We start from the raw sequence: 23,577 nt of genomic DNA on the forward strand, positions 1-23,577 counted from the left end.
CAACCCGAAACCTAAAATAATTTTAAAATAACGGGATTGCCCCGACGCCTGCAGATGGGGCGGGGCCAGACGCGCCTGAGGGCAGAGAGGGGCAGCAGCGCCGCTCCTACGCTTGCGCACTCCTGGCGCCGCGTGTCACGGCGCCGGCCGCCCCCCTATTTTTTTCCCGTCAGCCGCTGATTGGCCTCCGGGCTGACCAATAGCTCAACGCCGAGGGCGCGGCGCAGCCAATAGGAGAGCGGCGTGGCTGTGTGGGCGGGGCGCGCGCCGGGCCCGTGCGGGGCTGGGCGTCCCCGAGCGCTGCTGCTCCTCATGGCGGGCTGGGCGCCGCTGCTGCCGCCCGCGCTGCTGCTCGCCCTGCTGGGCGCCCAGCCGTGCCCCTGCGGCACCGCTCCGGCCTCCTCCTCACAGCCCGTGACCGCTCGCCTGGCGGCGAAGTGGCCGGCGACCCCGCTGCTGCTGGAGGCGAGGTGCGTGCAGCCTCCTCCTCCTCTTCTTTCTCCTTCTGCTCCTCCTGCCAGCACCGCCCTGTCCCGGCTCTCTCCTGGGGAGCAGGAGGGCGGAGGGACCCCCTTTTCCCTCCGCTGAGCGGGAAGGAGGGCTGGCAGCGTTTCTCTCTGTCGGAGGGTGTGTTAAAAATACTTTTTGGCTGTGAGGCTGAACTGCTTTCTCCCCTCGGAAAGTGCCGTGGACCGTGCTGGCAAGGCTCTCCCACGCTGTGAGGGAGCTGTACAAGCGTAAATTCGTATTTACCCTGCTCAGGCGTTTTGCAGGACGCTGGGTCGAGGATATGTAATGGGCCAATTATACCATCCCTGCCTTCTGCTGGGTCACATCTTCGTCTGCCTCCAAGCAGTTTGCACGTTAATTAAGTGATTATAGAGGTACTAGTGTAGATGCGAACCTGTGAGAGTGAAACACGGTGAAATACTTTTAAAAGATATTGTTAACTTGTAATCATAACTTCAGCCTGGAGAAGAGGAGGCTTTGAGGTGACCTAATTTCAGCCTCCTGAAGGGAGCCTACAAGAAGGATGAGGAGGGAGCTTTCTTACGAGAGCATGCAGTGAGAGGACGAGGAGGAACGGCTTCAAACTGAGAGCATGTTTACAGCAGATGTACAGAAGAAATTCTTTACTGTGAGGGTGGCGAGACACTGGAACAGGTTGCCCAGAGAAGTTGTGGGTGCTCCATCCCTGAAAGTGTTCAAGGCCAGGCTGGATGAGGCTTGGAGCAAACTGCTCAAGTGGGAGGTGTCCCTGTCCATAGCAGGGGATTGGAACCAGATGATCTCTAAGGTCCTTTCCAAACCAAACCACTCTGTGATTCACAATAGAAAGGAAAACATTTTCCAGATTTAGATGCTTGTGGCTCCCCTGCCCATCTGGCTTAAATTTGTTTTGTTTTTGAACTTACTTGCTGCTGTTTGGAGAAAACCCACGAAGGATAGAACAGCAAGCTTCAGTAATCAAAGGAGAGGCAAACTTCCAAAGTAAAGGTTAGAAAACAATATAGTCATGCTAGCAGATGGAACTTTTTGGTAGACATAAGCAGAGGGAGAGAAAGCAACTGATATTCCCGCAAGGAAAACCACAAACCTTAGAAATGTTATCTGTAAATCATAGAATCACAGAATGGTTTGGGTTGGAAGGGACCTTAAATACCATCGAGTTCCAGCCCCCCTGCCATGGACAGGGACGTTTTCCATTAGACCAGGTTTCTCAGAGCCCTATTCAGCCTGGCTTTGAGCACTGCCAGGGATGTGTCATCCTCAGCTTCTCTGGGAAACCTGATCCAGTGCCTCACCACCCTTACAGTAAAGAATTTCTAAATTTTGCCTCTTCCAGTTTGAAAAAAAAAAAAGAAAGAAGAGTTGTATTTAGTATGAAGTAAACCTTACCTTTTATGCTTTGGTAAGGATTAACCCATGTTTGAAAGTGTTTCAAGGATTGACAGCCTCCCTCCATGCAAATGTCATTGATGAAAGCCTGTAATTTAATGAAAAACTATAACCTGACAGAGAGTGTGTTCTTATTTGTATAGTTAGCTACTGTTTAATAAAATCTGTGTACTGAATTGATTTCATTTATAACTGCATATTGGATTATCTGTGGAAAAAATAAAGTGAATGTTTTGGGGATTTTCTGTAAAAAGAGAATAGTCTGCATACTTTACAGCTCTGATTGTTGAGTTTGGATGATAGTGCTTTGTTCAAAATATCTTTTGACCAAAATACAGCTCACTTCAGTGTTTATGCTCTGGAGATGGTTGTTAGTCACTGGATATCTAATGTTTGGTTGCTGATGGGTATTTATTATTTTGAACAACTCAGGGTTTTTGCTGTGGTACATCTTTGGACAAAATCAACCTATGGGCAATTAATTTTTGTTTTTAAACAGTGAATTTATTGCAGAAGATGGTAATGAGAAGTTTTGGCAGTTCTTGGAAACTGTGCGGGAATTAACAGTTTATAAGCAAGGAGGTAAGTTAAACAGCATGCTGGTTTTTAATATGTTATCTTGTGCTGTATTTAACTTTGAGACACAACACATTAATTAGTTGTAGACAGACCAAGCCTGACTCTTCCATTATTGCTTACTTGGTTGGTTTCCTTCAGAAAGCTGTAGCATATTTTCCCCTAAGAGCAATACTTGCAGAGGAGTTTACAAAAAAAAGGAAGACAAGATGGACTTAACTGCTCCTACAATATGGAACAGAAGTGTAAAGATTAAAGATACCTACCTGCTTACATGACTTGCCAAGAGCTTATAGGATATTGAGACTTCATGTTTTCTGTAAGATGGGTGCTTGCAGAGCATAAAATGATAAAAATAACTAAAATGAGAATGCTAGGTAATGCTAAAGGAAAAATTTAAATTACCAGAAAAGGTTTAATACTCTTACGTAGCATGGAGGCTGTTTTCTAGCATCAGTACTGTTGTTTTAGAATAAAGGTTTATCACTGACAAAATAGGACTTAAAAAGCCTTGCATGATTAGACAGAAGAATATTAAGTTTTTAGAAATTTGGAGAGAAGACCAAAGCATAAAATTCAGGAGAAGAAACATAAAAAGCCACCCCAGAAGAAACCTTGGAGAGAAGTTGGCTAGAAATGTCCATGGTAATGAGAAATTGGGAGATCAATGGGGCTTTACACCAGGTTGGGTGGTATTAGACCTGCTTGATAGGTCAACAGATGAACAAGGTGAAAAAGGCTTCAAAACAAGGTAAGGCTGCTTCATTCTGCTCTTTATTTACAGGACAGTACAACTCTTTAGGCAGGAGTGCAAGCACCTAACACTAGCACTAGAAGAGACTTGAGGGGATTGAATGTTAAATTAATAGTCATAAGCTAACAAACTGTAGAAAGATCATGCAGAAAATGACAGTGAGAAGTGCAGGTACATGAAAAATGCTGTATATAGGTAAAAGAACTTGAGAAACAACATGTTTTAGCAATTGTGACTGACTGAATACAACTTAAAAATGTACATCTGATAACATTATTTGAATGCTCAGCAGTGCCCCAAGCAGCCAGGAGACTTAAAAGATTACTAGGAAGGGAACAGGGACATGCATGTTAAACATAATTGTGCTGCTCTTGATTCCATGATGTGCTTTTATGTTGAGTAAAATGTGATGTTTGACTTGACTGTCTTCCTGTGTTTTCCTCATTGTTTCTTTAGAATAGAAAAAGTACAAAGCAAAAAATGTATGAAGAACTGTGATTTTAATTATAGAGTATGAACTGGAAAAATGAAAAAAGCACCTGTGAGATTAATATCCTAAGGTCAGAAGTATGTGCAAAACCAGAGAGAGTTACTGAGAACAAAATGCCCAGGTGGCGAATGCTGCTAAAAGCCATCCTGTACAAGGCATGGGGACATGGAAAATGGAAGTAGGTGCAGAATTTGGCCTGTGGTCAGCTGCTAGCAGCATTTGTTGAGGCAAGGGCTGTTGACTAATGCTGCTTAAGGTCTCTTTCAGCCCACAGGACGTTGGCATGTGTTACACCCTCCACAAGGTTGGGCAATGACTCAAAACTGGGAGGAGAATGTGGAAGGTAGGGCTGTAATTAAAGGGACCTTTGCAGGCTTGAGAGACAGGCCAACAGAAACACTGGGAAATTCAGCAAGGGCACTTTACAGACTTCCTGCACAAGAGAGTAGCCAACAGGTCAAAGAAAGTGTTTGTTCCACTGTATGAGGCACTTGTAAGACTGAATCTCGAGTACTGGCGCCATGCTGGGGCTCCCTGTGAAAGGGAAGACAAGAGTCCATCACTGGAGCAAATCTAGGAGAGGATCTCTGCAATGCTTAGAGGGGTGGAGCAGACTTCTGAGGAAAGGCTGAGACAGCTGTGAATGAACCTGAGAAAGGAAGGAGTAAGGAGAGACCTCGTATCTTCAGTTTCCTAATAGGGAAATGTGCAAAGGAAGTGGAACCAGGCCCTTCCTGAAGGTACACAGCAGTATGAAGACAAGCAAAGGGCAGAAGTTGAATTATTGTTGTGGTTAAGAAGTTGTGGTTAGATGTTAGAGAAAATGTTTCTGCCGTGGGCTTGGGTAAACACTGAAACACTGCTCCAGGAGGCTCTGGAATCTATTAATTCAGATAATTCAGAATTTTACTGCATGAGACCCTGAACAGCCTAGTCAGGCGTTAGATAACAGTTTGGATAGGGTGACCTCCAGAAGTCACTTTTAACTTACTCTTTTTTTTCTATGAGTGGTTTAGATGCAGTTGGTATTTCTTTGAGATAAGACTGCTGTATTAGATGATGTGTCAGGGTTTTTTATCAGCCATCTCTTTTTTTCTTGCTTAGACACACTTTCCAAGGGGTTTGAAGCTTTAATGACATTTATTATTAGTGACACAGATGTCTGTTGAAATTAGCTGTTAGTTAAATACCTACTTCACCTGGATAAATTCTGTGATTGAGAATAAATAAATTACAGTAGGATGATCTCCATGACCTATCATGCCAATGAACTGTTAGATGTTGGCAGTTGGCAACCTTGAGACTGTACTAAAATACTACTTTAATTAGGTATATTGAGTAGTTGATGTGTATATTTATCTGTATGACCAACCCACACCTATAAAAATAATGCAGGAAATTTTGAAGTTCTGGCACCAAGAGATTTTCCTAAAAGTTGAGTCATAGTTGGAGTAGTCTTAATCCAAGGAAATTAATGCTTTTAATGAACAGGAAGTCTGCATTAGGTGTTTACAAGAAACTGCTTAGTTGAGTGAAGAATCTGGTACTGCGAGACTGCAGTGGCACAGTTTACAGTGAGGTGTGTAGTACATAACATCTGAGGAGAAGTTGGTCCTCTGTTTGGTGTGGAATGTGAGTTCTGTCATAACTGCTGCATGTCAAGACAGATTGATGTAGAAGGATGGTCATGATGTGTTAAAACTGATGTAGCAACAACTGCTTCAGTAAATTAAAGGATCTGGCTGGAAAAGGATTGGTTGAGGCAATTGACTTTTCAGTAATTCTCCGAGTGATGCCAAGAGTAGAGAGGATGAATAAACAGGAAATGAAAGCATTGTTTTTTTATTTTTCTAAATAGAAACATTTTCATAAAAGCTAAAGAATTCCTAGATTTGAAGCTGAAAATCTGGATTTATAAAGGAATTCAATGATAGACTTGTATCCCAACATACAGTTAAATGTTTCAGAAGACTTGTAAAGTGTTGAAGCTAGAAGGCAACTTAAAAAATCAAGTGCTTGCCTTCTTTCTTCTAAATCCTCCCTTGGATTATTTTCAATCTGTTTTTTTTTAATAAATTCTCATTACTTGTTGTTTTAAATTTAGAATAATCAACATCTCTTGTTAATTTGCCAATTTAAAATATTTAGCATTACTGAATTAAGTTTATTAATGGTCTGTTTTACTGTGATATTTGTAGCAGTTTAATGGATTTGGTAGGAATTATCTACATGGAATTTGGTGAAACATTTAGTCTGGTGATGTATTTGGTGCTTTTAACTTTTTTCCCTTTTAATATGAACTCAAATCAACTTGGGCAGCATCTTGATTATACCATGTGGAAAACATGAAAAGGTTAGTGATGGGATACACTGTATTGAATTAATGTCTTCAGGGAACCCAGACAACATTGTTTATAGCTACTTAATGTGCAACATATTTTCTGTCAGGCTTGTGAAGTACTAGCAAAGGCAGATGATCCTGTTTTGGGCTGCAGGTATATTACAGAGAAATGAAAGCTGCAGAAATTTCATAGTAAAACCAGCACTTAAAAAACCACCAAAGATGGCATTTTTAACTTGCTCCTGCTTTTTTATCCCTAAAGGTTAATTTGTGATCACTGAGGGAAAGTAAGTAGCCAGTTCCCTGCTGACTAATTATCACTTGAGTGTTTACTGTCTTTCCAAGTGCTTCAGTTTATATATTGAATTTTCAGCAGCCTCATAAATATATATTAGAAACCAAAACAAAACCAACATGCAAACATATTTTCTCTATGGAAGCAATTTTCTCTGAAAAAATGTAACTGTATATTTCATATAAACAACCATCATGCAAATTGTTTTTTGCAATTTAGAAGACTACACATTATTCACAACTAAATTAAAGGAGTATTTTTATGTGTATATAAACCTAAAGATGCCAGAGGAATCAGTTTCACAAACTGATTTCTATACTGATAATGCAGTAAAATAAAGTATTCCCTCTTTACTGGCATCTTGCTTGGATGGCACAGAGATTTGACTGGCCAGTGATTGCTTGAACTGCTGTTACCTGAGACCTCTAATTCCCTAGCTGATCTGTGGCTCCAGATATTCCTATCTATGCACTTGGAACAATCCTCATCCACCCATCCCACCAAGTAATTATTCCAGCACTCTGTTCTTCTGATTAATTATGTCCCTTACATTTACTCTCCCTACCTCCTGTGCCTCAGTATTTCAAATTCTCTTGCAGGTTACCAGCATATATTCAGGTTAATTTTGTGCTGTGTGTGCAGGAGGCCTGAGGACCTGTGCTATAATACTTTCTTATCTTTTGTGACTGCCCTGGTTGTTTCTTTTCATTATGTTTGCCTTGCCTGTGATAAAAGATACTGCTGTAAATTGTGGATAGGAAATGTCAGCATTTAAATGTGAGTTTGCTTCGCTGGCTGTTCAGTTCTTGCTGTAGTCAATCTAATCAATTTGGCTACGGGAGTAGTTGAGAGAGTTTTTCAGCAGACAAATTAAGGCATCTTCAGAGTGAGGTTTTCAGCCCTTGTTGGCCTCTTGGCTATATTTCACATGGCTAGGACGAAAGTTTGCAGATGTGAAGTTCATACATGTGGCTTCAGATGTCTGCAGTTTGGAGCTGTATCCTGTTAATGTGGTCTCTTACTTACTTTTAAATTGACTTTGTTAAAGATTTTGTAGTAATATGGTGTCATGCAGGATTTTATAACCGAAAGAATCTATTTCTTTGTGATTCCCTGTAACATCCTAAGAAACTTGCTATGAATTGTACTCTTTTGGCAATGTTAAAATGAGCATGGAGGGCAGGTAGTACCAAATGTAAAGGATTTGGTACTATGTGAAAATAATTTGCAATGCTCAAACCATAGTTCTGATTAACTGAAATTAGCTCAGTCGGTTAGAGCATGGTGCTCATAACACCAAGGCCACAGGTTCAATCCATGTACAGGCTTTAAGGGTCCACTTAAGTTCACTGTAGTGTTGAACTTGAGGATCCTTGTGGGTTCCTTCCATCTCAGAATATTCTGTGTGATTCTGTGTATGTAATAAACTCTATAAAAATTTGGTTTGCATTAGATAGCTCATAGCATTTGGCATGGATTCATGTGTCTTGGTGAAGTTCAAAGTACTGTTGTATTCTAAGTGAAGCCAACAGTGTTAATAGAAGTTGAAGTAGTAGGAGTGGATGATTTGATAGATAGCTCCTTGTCAATGTTGTACAGTCATTTTTGAAGGCAGATAAAAAAACATCCTTTTTTTTTTACTTATTGAAATCATAGTAGTCATAATCATCTTCCAGGAAAAAATGTCAGCTGTTTTAAATACACCCGTGAGAGCACAGATGAAATTTGTAAACAAAAAAATCAAAGACTTGGGGTAAAAATATTTTAAGGTAGTGTCTTTAGAATTACATATTTAATGGCTCTTCATTGTCTTTAATAGGATGTTATTTAGGCTAAGTGGAAAGGCAGGAATTTCAGGTTTAATTTTATTTTTGTGGAGATAATTTGAAACTTTTTTTCACTAACTGTGTTTTCAAATTTTCTTCAGTCTGGAAGGATTTGTGGCTTCCAAATTTTTATACTCAATGTTTTGAATGTGTGAAGCCAAATTTATCTCATTTAGAATCATAGAATGATTAAGGTTGGAAAAGACCCCCAAGGCTGAGTCCAGCCTTTGACTGATTGCTGTTCTCAGTTAAACCATAGCACAAAGTGCCACGTCCGGTCACTTCTTGAACACCTCCAGGGATGGTGACTGCACCACCTCCCTGGGCAGCCCATTCTAATGCTCAGCCACCTTTTCAGTGAAAGAATTCTTCCTGATGTCCTACCTGAACCTCCCCTGGCACAGCTTGAGGCCATTTCCCCTTGTCCTGTCAGTACTTAGCAGGGAGAAGAGGCTGACCCCAACCTGGCTACAGCCTCCTTTCAGGTGGTTGCAGAGAGTGATAAGGTCTCCTGTGAGCCTCCTCTTCTCCAGGCTAAACATCCCCAGCTCCCTCATCTGCTTCTCACAGGACTTGTTCTTGAAAGCCTTCACCAGCTTTGTTGCCATTTGGGTTCTGCTAGGCTATGTATAGGTGTAGAGAACGTAGATAGGTTTTTCATCCATTGAATTTCCTGTAAGACAGTAACAATTATATGTCACTGATTAACCCCAGCCAGCAGCTAAGTAGCACGTGTCCACTGTCCTCACCAGTAGGATGAGGAAGAGCATTAGGAAAAGGTAAAACCTGTGGGTTGAGGTCAAAACCATTTAATCATTGACATAAATTGAAATATAATAATAATAACAACAGGAAAAAGAGAGGAATAAAACTTCTCTCAAGTGATGCACAATACAATTGCTCATCACTCACTGACTGGTGGCCAGCCTGTCCCCAAGCAGAGATTGACGACTCCCAGCCAGCTCACCAGTTTATATACCAAGTGTGGCATTCCATGGTATGGAGTGACCCTTTGTCCACTTCAGGTCAGCTTCTCCTGGCCATGCTCCCTCCCAGCCTCTTGTGCACCTCCATGCTGGGAGAGCATGGGAAACTGTGAAGTCCTTGACTCAGGGTAAGCACTACCTAGCCACAACTAAAACTTCAGTGTGTTATCACATTATTCTCATATTGAATCCAAAACACAGCAATGTACCAGCTACTAGGAAGAAAATTATCTCTACCCCTGCTGAAACCAGGACATCAGATAGAATTCACTGGAAGGAGCTTTCTTGAAATGCAGATTATCTACTTTTCTAATGTTAGTGTTTTTTCCTAGGGAATTACAGCAAGCTCAGCATTTCTAAATAATGATTTTTTTTTAAGGAGGAGAAGGCAGAAAGAAGGTACTCAAGGCTTTAAGAGCAAAAGAAGATTTTTTTTTCCAATCACGACTGGGTTGTAAAGAAGAAAATGAGAGGATAGAAGCTGCTTAGTTATGAAAATTGAGTATGCCTGTAGAATGAGAATTGAAGGTTAATTATTTCTAACCAATGTTCTGTATTATCACTTTTGTCATTCCCAGACACCATCCACCTACCTTCTTACTCAGAGTACTAATTTTGACTTTGAAAATACAAGATATGCAGGGAGTGAGGAAGCTACTTCACATGTTGTATCCATTCTCATGCTCTTCTTTATCATATATATTTAAGGAAGAAATAGAATATGTGAGAGTAGCCCAAAGAATGACACCTTTAGAAGACTTCTATGTAAATTGCATGGTTGGAGTGTTTCAAAACTAAATGTTAGGAAATTATTTGTAAATTTATGCTCTATTCAGGCCTCTCCATATAGGTTTTTTGAGTGGGTTTTTATAGGCTGAAAATAATTTCAATATTCACTAGTGCAATTGAGCTCTCTTCTGTTGGTGTTTTCTTGGTGTTATTAGGCCTCTGGATTCGTAGGAAACAGTTATTAGTGGACAACACTGAAGACTTTTGAATGCCAAGCAGCACTGGCATTAATGCTTGCTTATTATGTAGTGTAGGTAGATATGCCACATCATTTAGTGCTAAATTCTAAAAGTTTGTCTTGTCTTTTTTTTTTGTCTCTTTGACAGATTCAGAGTACTCCTATTACAATTTAATCTTGAAGAAAGCAGGACAATTTTTATCCAATTTGCAAATCAATTTGTTGAAGTTTGCACTTTCCATACGGGCTTACTCTCCAACTGTTCAGATGTTTCAGCAGGTGACAGTATTGCCTGATATATTTGGTACATGATTGAATGAGGTATTTTGGCCAAATAATGTTCATGGTTACAGTTCAGTGAAATATATGCCAGTATTATTTGGAATCAAACATGATAAAGGTGATGCTTTATAAGCTGGTTATATTGACAGGGACAAATATTCATGTTCAGTTGTATGGATGTATTTTTTTTTTAATTGTTCATTTTTGAAAACTCAGGTCATGGGGACTTCTTGCATTGCTTCAAATAATCTTGTGGGAATTCAGACATTTCCAGAGTAGGACATTTCCTGAAGCTTCAAGTAATTTATATTTGTTATTTAGTGGATTTCTTATCTTTCTCATTGTTTTAGTATTTAAGAAATTGAAAAATTAGAAAAAACAGTTTTATTAATGAAAAAGTGAGAGGACATAAATTCACTGTGCCTAAAATTGCTACTCCTCCTTTTGGCAATGCCACCTTTAGGATAAAGTGAGAAGTCCATGTTTCTGAAAGGTAATAAGCTGTAATGAAGTTAGGGAGTTTTGCAGGTGTTCTCTGGAGGAATATCATCATCTCAGACTCATGTCTTTTTGTTTTTACCTTTCAGCTGGTGAATCCAGACTCATTGACATGCAGTCACATGATTCCTACTTCATATTGGAATAGCTGAGTAGAGTTTTTTAAAAAAGGCAGGGAATGGGAAAGAAAGAGAATCAAAAATTGACATTATTTGCTTGGGATTTATTGGTTTAGAAGTCTAATCTTCGGATGTTGACATGATTGCTGATAGCAACCAAAGTTAAAAATATCTCAGAGTGAGAATCACAGGCTCTGATTTTTTGAAGATGATTTCTCAGTCCTGGCTTTACAGAACATAAATGTACTTTTCATTTTCTGGAGTATGACTGCATTTAATAGACTACACCTCACAAAGGTTATAGGGTCTTAATCTTTTAATATTTTTCTTTTTTTTCTTTTCCCCCCACATGTACCCACTTTTGAATGGGCTTAATTAGAAACACAGCTTAATGGCAGCTGTTGAGTTACTTTAATCAAAGGGATGTGAGTTTAAGTGCAATCAGAGCATTCTGGTTGAGTATAATTGTTGAAATATTAGATTGCAGCTGATGAACCTCCACCAGAAGGCTGCCGTGCATTTGTGGTTATCCATGAGAAGCACACCTGTAAGACTAATGAAATAAAAAAGCTGCTGAAGAAGGCTACTAAGAGGTAAACATAATGATCTAGTTTAAGAGGAGAAATACATTGCTAAAGAGCTTAATATTAGTAGAGTTCATCAGTTATGAATCAAAGTAGAGTAGGTTTTAAAATAAAATCATAGACCTTTGATCCTCTAATCATATGGACAGTTTTGCATTTGTTCTTTTTTTTTTCAACATGGGATAGTCAGGTTTAAGTTACAGTGTGCTTTTGTATAGAAACTTAGAGTTTCACAGGTCTGTCAGCAGGGTATTTTATAGTCAGTGTCACTGCAGTCGATGGTGTCTGGGATGCAAGGGCTTGGCACAGGAGTAGAAGAGGAGTCTACCTCATGGACAGGGCATAGAAAGGCATAACCTTTCCTCACCTCTTCCTGGATTTTCTATGTATCAGCCCTTTCTGCAGGTTTTGTCCTGTGGTAGCTAACATCAGTCCAGAATTAATTTAAGCTCTGAAATAAAATGTGTAGAACCTATCAAAATACCAGTAACAGAATAATGAAAGTGTAATGTTTAATCTAAATTTTAAAGATATTATTTTATGTTTTTTTAAGACCTCTGTGTAATTTTTTTTCTTTTTTCCCTCCCTGCAATGGTCACCATGATTTACATTAGTGTTCATACCCTCAGCCACTTCATGGAGATATGCAGAGCTGAAAGGTTATTTAGTAGGGTATATTTCTTGGATTTTGCTTTCTGTCAAATATAAATTGGGGGGGAACCCTGAAAACCTATAAATTTGTCTCTTTCAGGGTTGGTTGCTTCTGAAAATAATTTTGTATTCTACAGGTGTGATTTGTTGTGTATTCCAAGTCCATTGATACAATTACAACCTACTAAATCATTGTCTTCTGTTTATTCAATAGCCAAGGTTTATGTAAAAACAACTTACCGTCTAGTTTGCAGTATCAGTTATATTCTTCTAAAAAATACTAATGTCTGAAAAATGTCCTTTTTTTTCCTAGATAAAAGCCAAAATATACTACAGATATTTTTATATGATGTTGAATTCTTTTGGCCATATATTAAGGCATCATGAGACCATAACATTTTATTGCAATGACTGAATATAGTAAACTTCTAAAGCAATTAGCTGGATTCAGCACATTCTCCTCTCTGGAGATATTATTTCCAAATTTACAAAGTTCTGGAAAATCACAATAATAAACAATAGAATCCTGAATTATTTAGAATTGAGAGGGTTAGACTTGTAGAAATTGTTAAGAACTTGCATCAAAACTGAAGTTTCTTTATTTGATTATCTTCTATTTTCAATAACTTTTCAGTTAGTCACATCACACCATTCAGAGTTGGAGGGACAAAATTTTCCCTCCTTTTCACTACCCCAAAAGTAGTTATGTCACTCAAATATTTAGAGTACCTGGAGCTAGACTCTGAGAAAAACGTGTTCACATTCACATGTTCAGGTAATTGTTCCCCTCTTAGTTCGCTTTGTACTCTGGGTAGCAGATGCTTCACCTGTGCTGATGATATTTAGGCTAGGTGATAATGGTAGGGCTGTGCTCCTGTTCTTTGCTTGCTACCAGGTGAACAAATTGTGTAAGGGACGGTGTGTTGTGTCACAGCTGGTTGCTCTAAACCAGTCTTTCTGTCTTTTCTTAAAAGGGAGCTTTTTGATTTATTGATTATTTTTTTATTTCCAAGTATTTTCCTTTGTGTTCCTGTCTATGTCTTCTGTCTGTCGTGACTCTTCCAGTTCAGCCAGGCCTATTTAAACTATGCTTTTAGTTGCTCACCATATTTGGATGAGGATGCTAGAAGTGTCCTGACTTTAGGGACTGATAATTTCAAATCTCACTGGAAGAGGAAGGAGAGGCTGCAGCATTTTTTGGTGTGGATTCATAATCTCAATCCAACATTCAGGAAGTCTCAGGCTCTTTGGACTAAGGAGAGCCCAGATATTCTGCATGTCAAGGTTAAGGTTTTGCTTCATTCAGTCCTTTATGCAACAACAGCTGTGATTGTCTTTTGCATTTTCAGCCATGTTGCAATGGACTGTGTGGGTTTAATTGGAAATACTTTGTGTGTAGGTGCAGTGACTCTAGAGCTCTAGTGCCCTGGGCATGTCAAAGAACACATGGTTAAATGGTTGGGATGGCTTATCTTACTAACTGTCCAAAACACAACACTAAGGTTTCTGGGGCTGTCACTGTGAAGAGCAGAACCATTAATAAAGTCACATTTTGCTCAAAACAATCAGTGCCTTACATTTGTCAGTACATGTTTGCTGTCTTCTATCCCATTGCTTCTGCATCCTATCCTGGGTACTATCTAGACAAGCATATAGTTGCCTGTACTACCCTAGTAACTGATTAGCAAGTGCTGAGCTCCACATCTGTTTATTTTTTTTATCATTTTCTTTTCATATGCCCAGCTGTTCTTCCTTGTCTTTCAGGCAGCCTTCTTATGAGCATCTCTTATGGCAGGAAATTAATTACCTGTCAGTTCTAAGAGCAGGAGAATCAATTACTTGTGACTACTATTCAGTGTTGAAGAGAAACAAAGAACAGAGGCTTATCTTGGATTTACAAGGGCTGAACACTTTACTCCCAACCCAAGGTCATTAGAGGAGCTCTGTGCAGTGTTATTACAGCACTTAATGAACATGGAGCATGTTCATTGTGATATGAGACTGTCACTATTCAAGTCATGGCAGCACTCAGTAACCACCTTAGTTGGTTGGTTGAAGTAGAGTGGATAACGCTAGTTAGAAAAAGAGAAGCTCACTTGGTTGAGGTTTTCCGCTCTCTCCATGGAGGTGGCAGCTCTTGTCTCTCTGGTTATGAGAAGGAAGTTGCACACGTCACATCCCACACATGTGCTTTTATTGGGGCAAATCTGGATCAGTTCTTCCACAGAGGTTACTCATTCAAGAGCCATTTCAGACTCCTGGATCTCACCTATTTGGTCTGTCTTGTCCTGTGATAGCAGTGGGGCAGCTTGCCTCAATGGGCCCCTCCATTTATTTCTGCCTTACAAATGAGTCCTTGATTGCATACCTACCAAACGTACATAGGACATTGATGTTAAAACCTTGAGTAACCTCATGCAGATTACTCCTGCTTGAAGTGAGGGTTTGCAGCACATTACCTCCAAAGGTTGCTTTTGCAGTGTAAATGATTCTGTGCTTTTTTTACATTGAATGTGTTCCAAAGATCTACATCAAGGAAACTGTTGGTGTCCTGCTCACACCTTTCGAGTATGGCCCTTCAGTGAGTGTCTACCACACACAGTTCTGTATTGTGTGTTGAATTAGAGTTTCCTAGCTTGTCTTGGGTGTGCTTTGAGACAGTTTACTGGTCTTTTGGTTGTCAGTGCAAAGGCAGCTTTGAAAAAGTGTGCTCATCAATAATTAGTACCTTGAGTGTATTACTCAGTTATATCCTCTGTTACTTCTCCATCTTTCCCAGGTTTTATTCAAAAGATGTCTTTATTCATCTAAGAAATCATTGCAGCGTAACCTTTCTAGTCCTGGTTTTCAATTAGGAGTGTAGGTAGGCAGTCAAAATTTGCAAAATTAGCTAAATTAACAGAGCCTGATGGTTTCAAAATAGTATAACCTCAGTTAGTTTCCAGGTGTGTTGACAGCTTTCTCAAACTTCACAGAATCTCCCTCTGCTACTCTGTTACTCACTGATTGCTCTGTGCATCTCTGATAGATGTAATGTATCATTCAAATTAAAAGTTTCAAGCTGTTACTGATACACAAAATCTCCAAGTGCTATGCTTTTCATATGCTTGTGTTGTGATTTGATAAAATATATTTCAGTTATTTATAGTTGGTGCTGGTTTTTCAGTTTCTTATGATTAAATTAATGAATATGTTGTTCTGGGTTTCTTTGTGAGCAATCGTGATTATTTTGTGATGATTTTAACACGGCTTGTATAATTTTAGCATATAAACATTTACTAGTTTTTTTAATTACGAAGTAGAAAAACTGCCACTGTTTTAATTCATTTTCTGACTTCATAATATCACCATTACTTGTTTTAAAACCAGACCCAGGCCATATCTTTTTAAGGTAGACCATAAATTTCCAACTCTCAAAGCGGATGGCCCAGTGGTTATTCTGTATGCAGAAATGGGCACGAGAGACTTTGTCAAATTCCACAAGATTTTATCTGAGAAGGCACAAAAGGAGGAAATTGTTTATGTTCTCCGGCATTATGTTCAGGTATGCAATTCAAATCAACAGTGTTTCAGTAAACTGTTAGCATTCTGTCTTTGCTTTGCTTGCCTTTTGACAAAACACTTTTTCTACATTTATTTCTGCGTTTGCCTAAATTATGTGTAATACACATAATTTTCTAATATTAGATATATTTCTAGGTAAGTAATTCACCAGATACAAACTATGAAGCCAGGAAAGCATGGTAATGTTCCCAATCATGCATGCAAGCACTGATTGCATTACTGATCTTGAAATACTTCTTTTTTGGTTTTGTACAGTGTAAGATCTCAGGTTAATCTTGGTGCAGCAGACTGAACATATTAGTAACAAGAATTAGAAAAATGGAAAGTAGAATAGAGAATCAAACTGAGAAATTACCAATTATATTTTTTACATATTCTCCGTGTAATCTCATGTTCATTGAGATACAGCAGCATGGACTATCATGCCAACATCATTGACCAGTTTTAAAAAGTTTATATTCCATAGTGTCACTATTTGAAGCATTATGTTTCTGAATTCTTAAATTACTCTTCTCCCTGACACAAAACAAGAAAAATACCAGTACATGGAACTGTATTGTCCCCAGTTTTGATTATTGGAAGGTTTTTGTGATTTATATTCAAAGTACAGCTCTTAAGTAGTGTGACTAATCTGAGAGTAATCTGATGGAGTGAGAGGTTGCTGTGGTTTTTGTAGACCAGGAATTTCAGGGAGATGAGATACGTAGTTTGCAGATGACTTTGAGTTGTTTGCTCACAGTAATGAAATCGAGAACTTGAGGAAACCAGTCTTGAATTCAAAGTTGTATGAGGTTTAGTTTTTAATGAACTTTGTTCTTTTATACTTTTATTTCAATGAAATGCCTACTTGCATATTAAATGTCTCATTGATCTACCTGGCTTATGCATCATGGTCTTCCCAAATGCATGTTGTCTTCTTGCCTGCACCTTTTCTGTCTTCAGACCTCTCTTCCCTTTTCTTCCTTCCTCACAACCTCCATTTTTGTTCTTTGGTACATACTGGGATGGATTCTCCCTCCTTTTTTACATTAAATACCAGAAGAGGGAACATTGATAACAGAAGAGGTACGGTCTTTCTGCTGTCTCTTTCTTTTTTTAACCGGTATCACTGAGACTACTTACGGAGTGCTCTCTACTCCCTCTGCCTTGAGGTTTGCTTGGAGGATGGACAGAGAAACCTCCCAGCCCTGCTGGGTTTTCACTTGTAGTCTGGAGGATTCTCAGTACAGAAAGGTTCTTAGAAATTGCAAGCTAAAGCTCCAAAGGCTTTCAAGAAATTGCTGCTGTGGATGTGCAAATTGCATTTTGGAAAGGGGATTTGCATACATTTGGGTCAAATTAGGACATGTATTCTGAAATAAGTATGTTTTGTGTAATTACACTATTGAATGTCAGACTTCCACTCCAAAGTTAGAAGTAGCTGTTGTTTGTTTTTAGTAAGTGGCAACTTGTTTTTTGCAGTGAGACTTTAATACGTTTTGTTAATACTCCTTGCAGAAAGTGATTAATTGTTTTATCAAACTTTTTTAAAGAGTAAGTCTGATGCAAAAATAGAGTGTTTCCTCTTAACATCCTGGAAGTCTAGCAACATTACAAAGAAATGAGTATCAGTTGAAAATGTGAATTGTGAGGCATCAATAATTATGTAGGGTGCTATGAGCTGTGCCTGTTCTAGTCCCTCTTCTAGTATTGTGTGAAGACTACAATTTTGACCAGCCTTTCTGTGATTTGCAGGAGATAAAGGACATTGTCACCTTCTTTTACATGCCTTCTCAGTGGACTGTCAATATGCCTTGCACTTTGAATTGAAAGATGAATTTAAGTAGTGACTTAAATGTCATAACGTTTTAAAGTTACAATATTCGATATTGTTAATCTCCTTTAAATACATTTTGTAAGTTATGTTTTTTTCTTCTGTTAAAATAATATCGTCAAGCAGAAACCAAATTCCAGGAAAATGTATTTATCTGGATATGGTGTGGAACTTGCAATAAAGAGTACAGAATATAAAGCAGTAGACGACACACAGGTTAAAGGTATGTGGGCTTTTTAATTTATTTGATATCTTGCTGGAGATACTATTGAAATGCATTGAAATCTTCAGTTTGTACAATATTCAGTCATTCATGTTTTGAAGGTTATACTTAATTTCTGTCTACAGAAGGAAATCTCAGGTATTAGGAACTAAGAAGTCAAAATACATGAGAATACTTGTAAAGATCTGTGCTTAGGACACAGTCAATTTTCTGACCTCTAATTGCTGTTTTCTGTGGCTCTTCAAAACACAGTCTGGTCTTCTTCCTCAGTAATTTTGAGATTGTTTACCTTTGTATTTCAGTTACTTTATGATTGTTGGCATGGCTCATATTGTAATGGCTACAGTATCTACACATTAGTGTTTCAGGGCTGAGGGGTTTTTTTCTGAATTTCTATGGAAATACCTTCACAATCTTCTGTAGAAAAGGTGTGATGTACTATAGAATTTGGACTGGTGCATGTTACAATGTATTGAAATAAGACATTTACTATAGAAAGTGCTAACTACAGCATGAGGACAGAGAAGTTACTTTGCAGGGACATTCATAAGATAAAAGGAAAGTTAACTCTCATAAGACTAAGGTTTAATGACCTTTGAGTCATGTCAAAAAATAGTTTTGTTTTTTTAAAGGGGAAGAAGCTGATCTTTGATTTACATCAAATGCCAGCTGGAGAATCAAGTGCTTTAAGGTTATCAGGCTTTTCAAGTGTAAATTTGGTAGTAGTTGACTGATGAGAGTTATACCTTATCATTTAATCAAACTGAGAAATGGCTGTTTTGTGAAGTGAACTGTTAAACCACACCTATTGAATTTTATATTAAAATTGTTACCACTGAATGAATTATATTAAAAATTAATGTTGCAAAGTTCTGTAGAGTAATTAATTTGGATGCCAAAATATGTAAGTATAAATTTAATTAAAACTACATCTGGGAATGACAACTTTGTGATTGTATGTTTTTATTTAACTGTTCTATAATTCATAAAAGCATGATGCCACAATAACTTTCTTGGCTTATATTGTCTACATGTGTTATGTATTCAGGAGCAAATGAGACAAAAGAAGAGGAAGATGAGGAAGAGGAAAGTGATGTCCAAGGATTTCTCTTTGGCAAATTGAAGTGAGTTGATATAAGTTATAATTAAACTCTTACATTTGTTTCTGGAACCTCAACCAGGTGTGGTTTTTTTTAATAGAATAATTGAGATTTATGTTGGAAATTACTTAATTTGGTGGAAATTATGATTTTTTTTGCCTTGTGAACATAAAGATGCAACGGTTATTTATTCTGTTAATTTCGATGTATTGCTTTTAGTTTTCTAATTATCTTAGAATGTGTACAGTAAACTTTTAAATTAAAATTAAAAATATCTGCCTGGGTAACACTAATGAAAATTTAGAACATTGAGATTTCGCATTTGTTAGATAATTAGAATCAAAATGTTGGTTTTCAAAATGCAAGAGTAGCAGAAGAAATCCAAACACATGAGCTGTATCTCCATAAGGTACTTTTAAGAAGGATAGTAATGGATTTCATAGAGTTAAGGAGTGGTACTTATAGGAAGATGGGCTTGTTATAGATACCATCTCATTCTGGAGTTTGTGAGTTTGTATTCTCTTCCATCAGGAACTCTTATCTCCAAGCTGCAGTCTGTTAAATGGAATTGAATGTTACCCTACTGAGCACTCCTTCCAGTCCTCAGCTGGATTCATTTTGTGGTATCAGTCATGCAAAGTGCTTCCCTTTTCCTGTAACAGATCTGTGTCATGGATCTCAAATTTTTTTCTTCAGCAAAATACCTCAAGGTTGTGGGTCTTCTCTAGATGTCATTCTCTCATTATTTAAAACAAAAAGTAAACTTGTTTGTAAATATTGTCACTAAACTGTAAATCTCAGATTTCAGAGCTGCTAATTCTGTGTAAATTCTTGAGAGCCAGTCCTCTCCCTTCCTGCCTTTTTGTTCTCAAACATGTTGAGGTAGAAGTGCACTCAGATCTTGGGGCTTCCCTGTTGTTTCACCTATATGTTTGAGATTCTGCACGGCAGATAATACCACATGCTTATGCCATATCTTTATCTGAGCTTTTTTTTCTTGTTGTGTTTTGCTAGGTTTAGCTATACTTAGTCTCTTGATTCTCAACTGTGACTGATTTGTGAAGCTGTCAGATAATTCTATCTTTTTGACATTGTTTCTAGATTCATTGGGGTTTTTTTCCTCTTCTCTGTTTTATGCAGGAGGTGAAATAGATGTTTCAGTAGTCTGTAAATTGTCCCTCTTGTTACAGCCATGTCAAAAGTTTTACTTTTCTCAGCTGTGAAATAGTTATGAATGTAAGCAGAAGACATAAAATGTTTAGAAATTTAATGGAGAATTTTTTCGAGCATATCTTCTAGCAGGCTCTGAAATATTTGTCCTCAAAACTTCTTTACCTACCTATTATATTCTCAAAACAAATAGCTAAGCTTTTGTGTACCATGTTCTTTAGCTCTGACAGATGATTTATGTGCTCAGTAGATTGATTTTGTCAGTGCTGTCAGTTCATAAAACATGTTCTCAACAGTGTATTGCCTATACCTCTTATAGTTAATGCCAGAAAGAGTGCATTCAGTTACAGTCAATATGTAGCACAGTTGAGGTACAGTTAGTTATACATCATTCTATAGTAAGCTAAATAAACAGTTACCTGTATGGCGTGTTAATATTGTCCCATCTTTGACTTCATTTATTCCATCTAAATTTATATGGCAGGTTTGGAGACACATCACTACAAAATAAGTGAACTCCTGGTATTCAGTAAGAATTTCCTTACAGAGGGACTTGTCAAGCATTGGGACAGGCTGGCCAGGAAAGTGGTTGAGTTGCCATGCCTGGGTAGATGTGGCACTTAGGGACATAGTTTAGTGGTTGGACTTAAGGACCTTACAGTTCCTTTCTAACCTAAATGATTCTATGATTCGCTTTAACTGGGGTTTAGCCCTCAGAAACCACCTTTTCTCACCCAAAATCTGTATTTTTGTTTCCATAATGAATTAAAGTTTATTCTTGGTTGTTATCCTAAGAATACAACATTAGCTATGAGCAGTACTGTGGATAAGAGCAGACACTGATGAATGTAATTGATTCTTTTTTGTAATAAAATGTTTTATTGTAGACGGATGCATCCTGATCTGAAAAACAATCTGATGGAGTTTAGAAAACATCTAATTGAAACTACTAACAGCATGGAACCCCTGAAGGTTTGGGAGATGCAGGGTATATATCACATTTTATTTTTAATTACCACAATAATCTATTTAATATTTCTTTTGTTATTTTAATGTATTGCCATTATGATAAAAGCTTTTCAAAGAAGAGACATAATTTTATAAAAAGGCCTTAATACCTCAAGTATTTAAAAGGCATGTGCTGATACCTTGTATTGTATGCTAGAAATTAAAGGAACATTGAAGTAATTTTATAAGATGGAGAGATGTATTGCCTGTTTTTCTGCCTGATGTATCATCTCAGGTATTAAAACTTGCTTTAGATACGTTTTTAGAGGTCAGGCAAAAGATATAATTTTGACATGACTGCTAGGTTAGGATGAAATACATGTTAGGACAGCTTGTTTCATTTAATTTATAAATTTTATCAATGTACTGGAGTTCACACTGATGCATTTTTTAAAATATAGTATCAAGTGAAAGAACAAGCTTTCCTGTAGAAAAGGAAAACAAATACATTGATCACTAAAGCTTATGTGCTGATGACTTGCAGGACATGCTGTAGCTTGAATTAAATATAAATCTCATAAAATGTAACAACATTCAAGTTTATGCAAGTAAATTTTCCTCCTTATGGTCTTCAGCTTTAGAGGACAACCTGATCAAAATTAGTTTGCCTATATATTAGTGTAGTGAAGGAGACTGAGCAATCATCTGAGCTTGAGTTTCTTTTGGGACCTGATGTTACAGAGCTTGCTAGCAATGTCCAGTCTGATATTAGCTGTGTGAGATAATTGTACTTCACTTGCAGTCTTTTATCAATGAAGATCAACTGCAGGATTTATCTTTGTCCAAAGTTAAAAAGAGTTGAAAAATATTGCTTTAAAGTTCTCTTGAGAAATCCACTTTGGAAAAAAATTAGGAAAAGAAAATAATGGGTTGGACTATTTTTCTTTTTGTCTGTGATTGAATGCCACTTGGCTGATATTAAAGCTGAAGCAGCCAGGAAGCTTCCATCCCTTTAATGTCTACCTTCAAAAGACAGTACAAGGTCTCTATTTAGTGGTAGTCTTTTCTGTGGTGTTATGGCTACATATATAAAAAAGGAAACTGGTCCTGCTCCCCAAAGAACCAGTTCTTAGTGTTGAAAGTAGTTAAGTGTTGGGATGCTGTAAATTTATGTCAGGAGAACTTGTAGTAGCTTATGGTGCAGAATCTTCAGTCTTCAACCCCCACAATTTTTGGTGCAGTTTTGATACCCTTACTGCTGACATGACAGGGTGCTTACTCTAGATCATTCTTAATGACTAATTATAGTGGCTGAATTAATGGCTCAGCTTCTCTCTGATTTCCTTTAATTAGCTTCAGAGTAAAAATCTAGCTAAATTTAAGCAAAACTACTTCAGCTATAGGGCATACTTCTATTTATAAATGAACCTAAACACCATTCAAGAGCTGTCTTTCAAGAGCTTTTATATTTTAGGTAAGTAATTAGTAAGTACTTTTTCCTCAAGGTGCCTTACACAGCACTCAGCTCTGTTAGGGTGCTGCAAGGGGAGGTCTGTAAGTGACAGCCCTGACCAGAGATAACCAAAGAGGTAAAAACATGTCAGTTGGCCTCAGTGGTATTTGAATATTTGGATCCTAGCTATTCAGCATAAAATGGAAATTATTAACAGTTTATGAAGGGCTTTAAGTGTATGATCCAAGTTTACAGCTTCCTCACTATCTGTAGTAACAGCAGCAACTGGGTGTTGTGGCTTCGACAGATCACACTTTATATGCCTGTTGAAAGGGTCTTGAAACCTAGTTTTAAGATTGATTTATTTTCTTGTTAAAGGTATTAAGAAATGGAAGTTAACATTCCACCTCTCACTCATCTATTTTTGTCATCCAAGAAGTGCTTATCAGGCTAAACTAGGAATGTCTTATTCACTTTGATTCAGCCTTCCTTTTTTTAAATTTTATTTTTCTTCCCCCATGATAGATCTTAGTTTTCAAGCAGCTACTCGAATTATGTCTACCCCTGTTTATGATGCCTTAAAGGTAATGAAAGACATTGCTCAGAACTTCCCAATAAGAGCCAGGTATGGTATTTAAGTTTGTTTTTTTTAAAATGCTATCTTTATGTTTGTATTTGTACTGTAATGACAGTAATACAGATTTCTATCCAAATCCTGCAGTCACATATTCACGTTTGACAGCTTGCTAGATGGATTCCAGGCAATTTCATTGAGTAGAAGATAACTCCAGGGAGAGCTCATGATCAGTCTCTTAAATGTTTCTTGTGTGATGCAGGAGATGCCGTGAGGACATGCTAATCATTACTTGAGGCTATGCTAATTACTATTACTTTAGGACAGGCTAGTCATTAGTTAGTTCTCATGGATTTCACTGGACTGATATTTTCCCAGGTGAAAACTTCTGTTGAATTAGTAGCAGAACGAGTCACAGTGGAAAGAGGCAGAATACCATTAATAAATTTCGTTGGGATCCACAC

At 37.8% G+C, this 23,577-nt stretch overlaps 1 protein-coding gene across 1 annotated transcript in view; it reads left to right on the top strand.

Annotated features, from left to right (window-relative positions):
- The first annotated feature begins 274 nt into the window (after positions 1 to 274).
- UGGT2 (UDP-glucose glycoprotein glucosyltransferase 2) overlaps positions 275 to 23,577 on the top strand; it is a 77,226-nt gene continuing 53,923 nt past the window's right edge. The window contains 9 exon segments of the mRNA XM_030962349.1: positions 275 to 470; positions 2,399 to 2,481; positions 10,283 to 10,413; positions 11,514 to 11,626; positions 15,638 to 15,812; positions 17,772 to 17,868; positions 18,917 to 18,992; positions 21,026 to 21,126; positions 23,065 to 23,164. Coding sequence (XP_030818209.1) covers positions 313 to 470; positions 2,399 to 2,481; positions 10,283 to 10,413; positions 11,514 to 11,626; positions 15,638 to 15,812; positions 17,772 to 17,868; positions 18,917 to 18,992; positions 21,026 to 21,126; positions 23,065 to 23,164 — 1,034 coding nt within the window. The 5' untranslated portion in view covers positions 275 to 312.

The sequence above is a fragment of the Camarhynchus parvulus genome, chromosome 1 (assembly GCF_901933205.1).
Source record: "Camarhynchus parvulus chromosome 1, STF_HiC, whole genome shotgun sequence".
NCBI classification, from domain to species: Eukaryota; Metazoa; Chordata; class Aves; order Passeriformes; family Thraupidae; genus Camarhynchus; species Camarhynchus parvulus.